Raw genomic sequence first — 923 nt, 5'->3', positions numbered from 1 at the left:
TGTATTATTAATATACATTCAAGAAATTTCTCCTTATTTGTATTAATAAGTATTTTTAGAAATATGTAAAGTATAATTTGTTTGAGGCACAAAGAAAAAAATTATTTACTCTTCTTATTCTAATTCATTTAAAATAATTGTCTTTATTAATTTAATAATGAAGCACGTTATCTTTATTACTTCTAACTTCAAAGTAACAATTTATTTTTAATGTTTCATTTTAACTTTTTTAGTTGAATTGCTGAAATAAAGAAATATGAATAGCCAATGGCTGTTGATTCAAATAAAATAAAAATTGAAACTATTCCTGTTATTGATGATTCATTGAAAAAAAGAAGAAATATTAAGTTATTAGATAAAGTGACATTTGTAATGTCATTTGGTATTGTTTTATTAACAGAATATATTATGTTACGAAGAGCAGAATTAATACCAATTTTATATTTAATGTTATTAATTCCATTAGTAATAGCTAGATTTCTTGTTTACAGAATGTCTAAATGGCAATTCTTTTTATTAGACTTTTGTTATTATACCAATGCGGGAGTAATTACAACATTAATATCTATTTATTGTTTTAATACTGTATCACCACTATTTGAAATTATGTTTGTTAATTGTGCTGGACCTTTATTAATGGCAATTATTTTATGGACAAACAGCTTTGTTTTCCATGACCTTACGAAATTAACTTCTATTGTTATTCACTTCTTCCCTAATTTAGTTCTTTACTACCTTCGTTGGAAAAGTTCATTCCCAATTCCAGACCATCTTACTTTTCTTACTGGTTTTGTTTATCCATTAATCTTTTATATCTCTTGGCAAGTTATTTATGTCATTATCACAGAAGTAATTTATAAGGACAAAATTTATAACGGTGGTTATATGACTTCTCTTCGTTGGTTATGTCAAATTAAACCACA

At 24.5% G+C, this 923-nt stretch overlaps 1 protein-coding gene across 1 annotated transcript; it reads left to right on the top strand.

Moving 5' to 3' along the window:
• Positions 1–267: 267 nt before the first annotated feature.
• EHI_160010 (uncharacterized protein) lies at positions 268–923 on the top strand (the record flags this gene model as incomplete). The annotated part of the gene is made up of 1 exon (XM_001914306.1): positions 268–923. A coding segment is annotated over one exon (656 nt), but the record flags the coding sequence as incomplete, so codon positions are not given.

This window comes from Entamoeba histolytica, genomic scaffold, assembly GCF_000208925.1.
Source record: "Entamoeba histolytica HM-1:IMSS scf_1104750518697 genomic scaffold, whole genome shotgun sequence".
Classification (NCBI taxonomy): Eukaryota; Evosea; order Mastigamoebida; family Endamoebidae; genus Entamoeba; species Entamoeba histolytica.
Note: the sequence above shows the minus strand (reverse complement) of the source record. Positions and strands in the feature narration are given on the sequence as shown.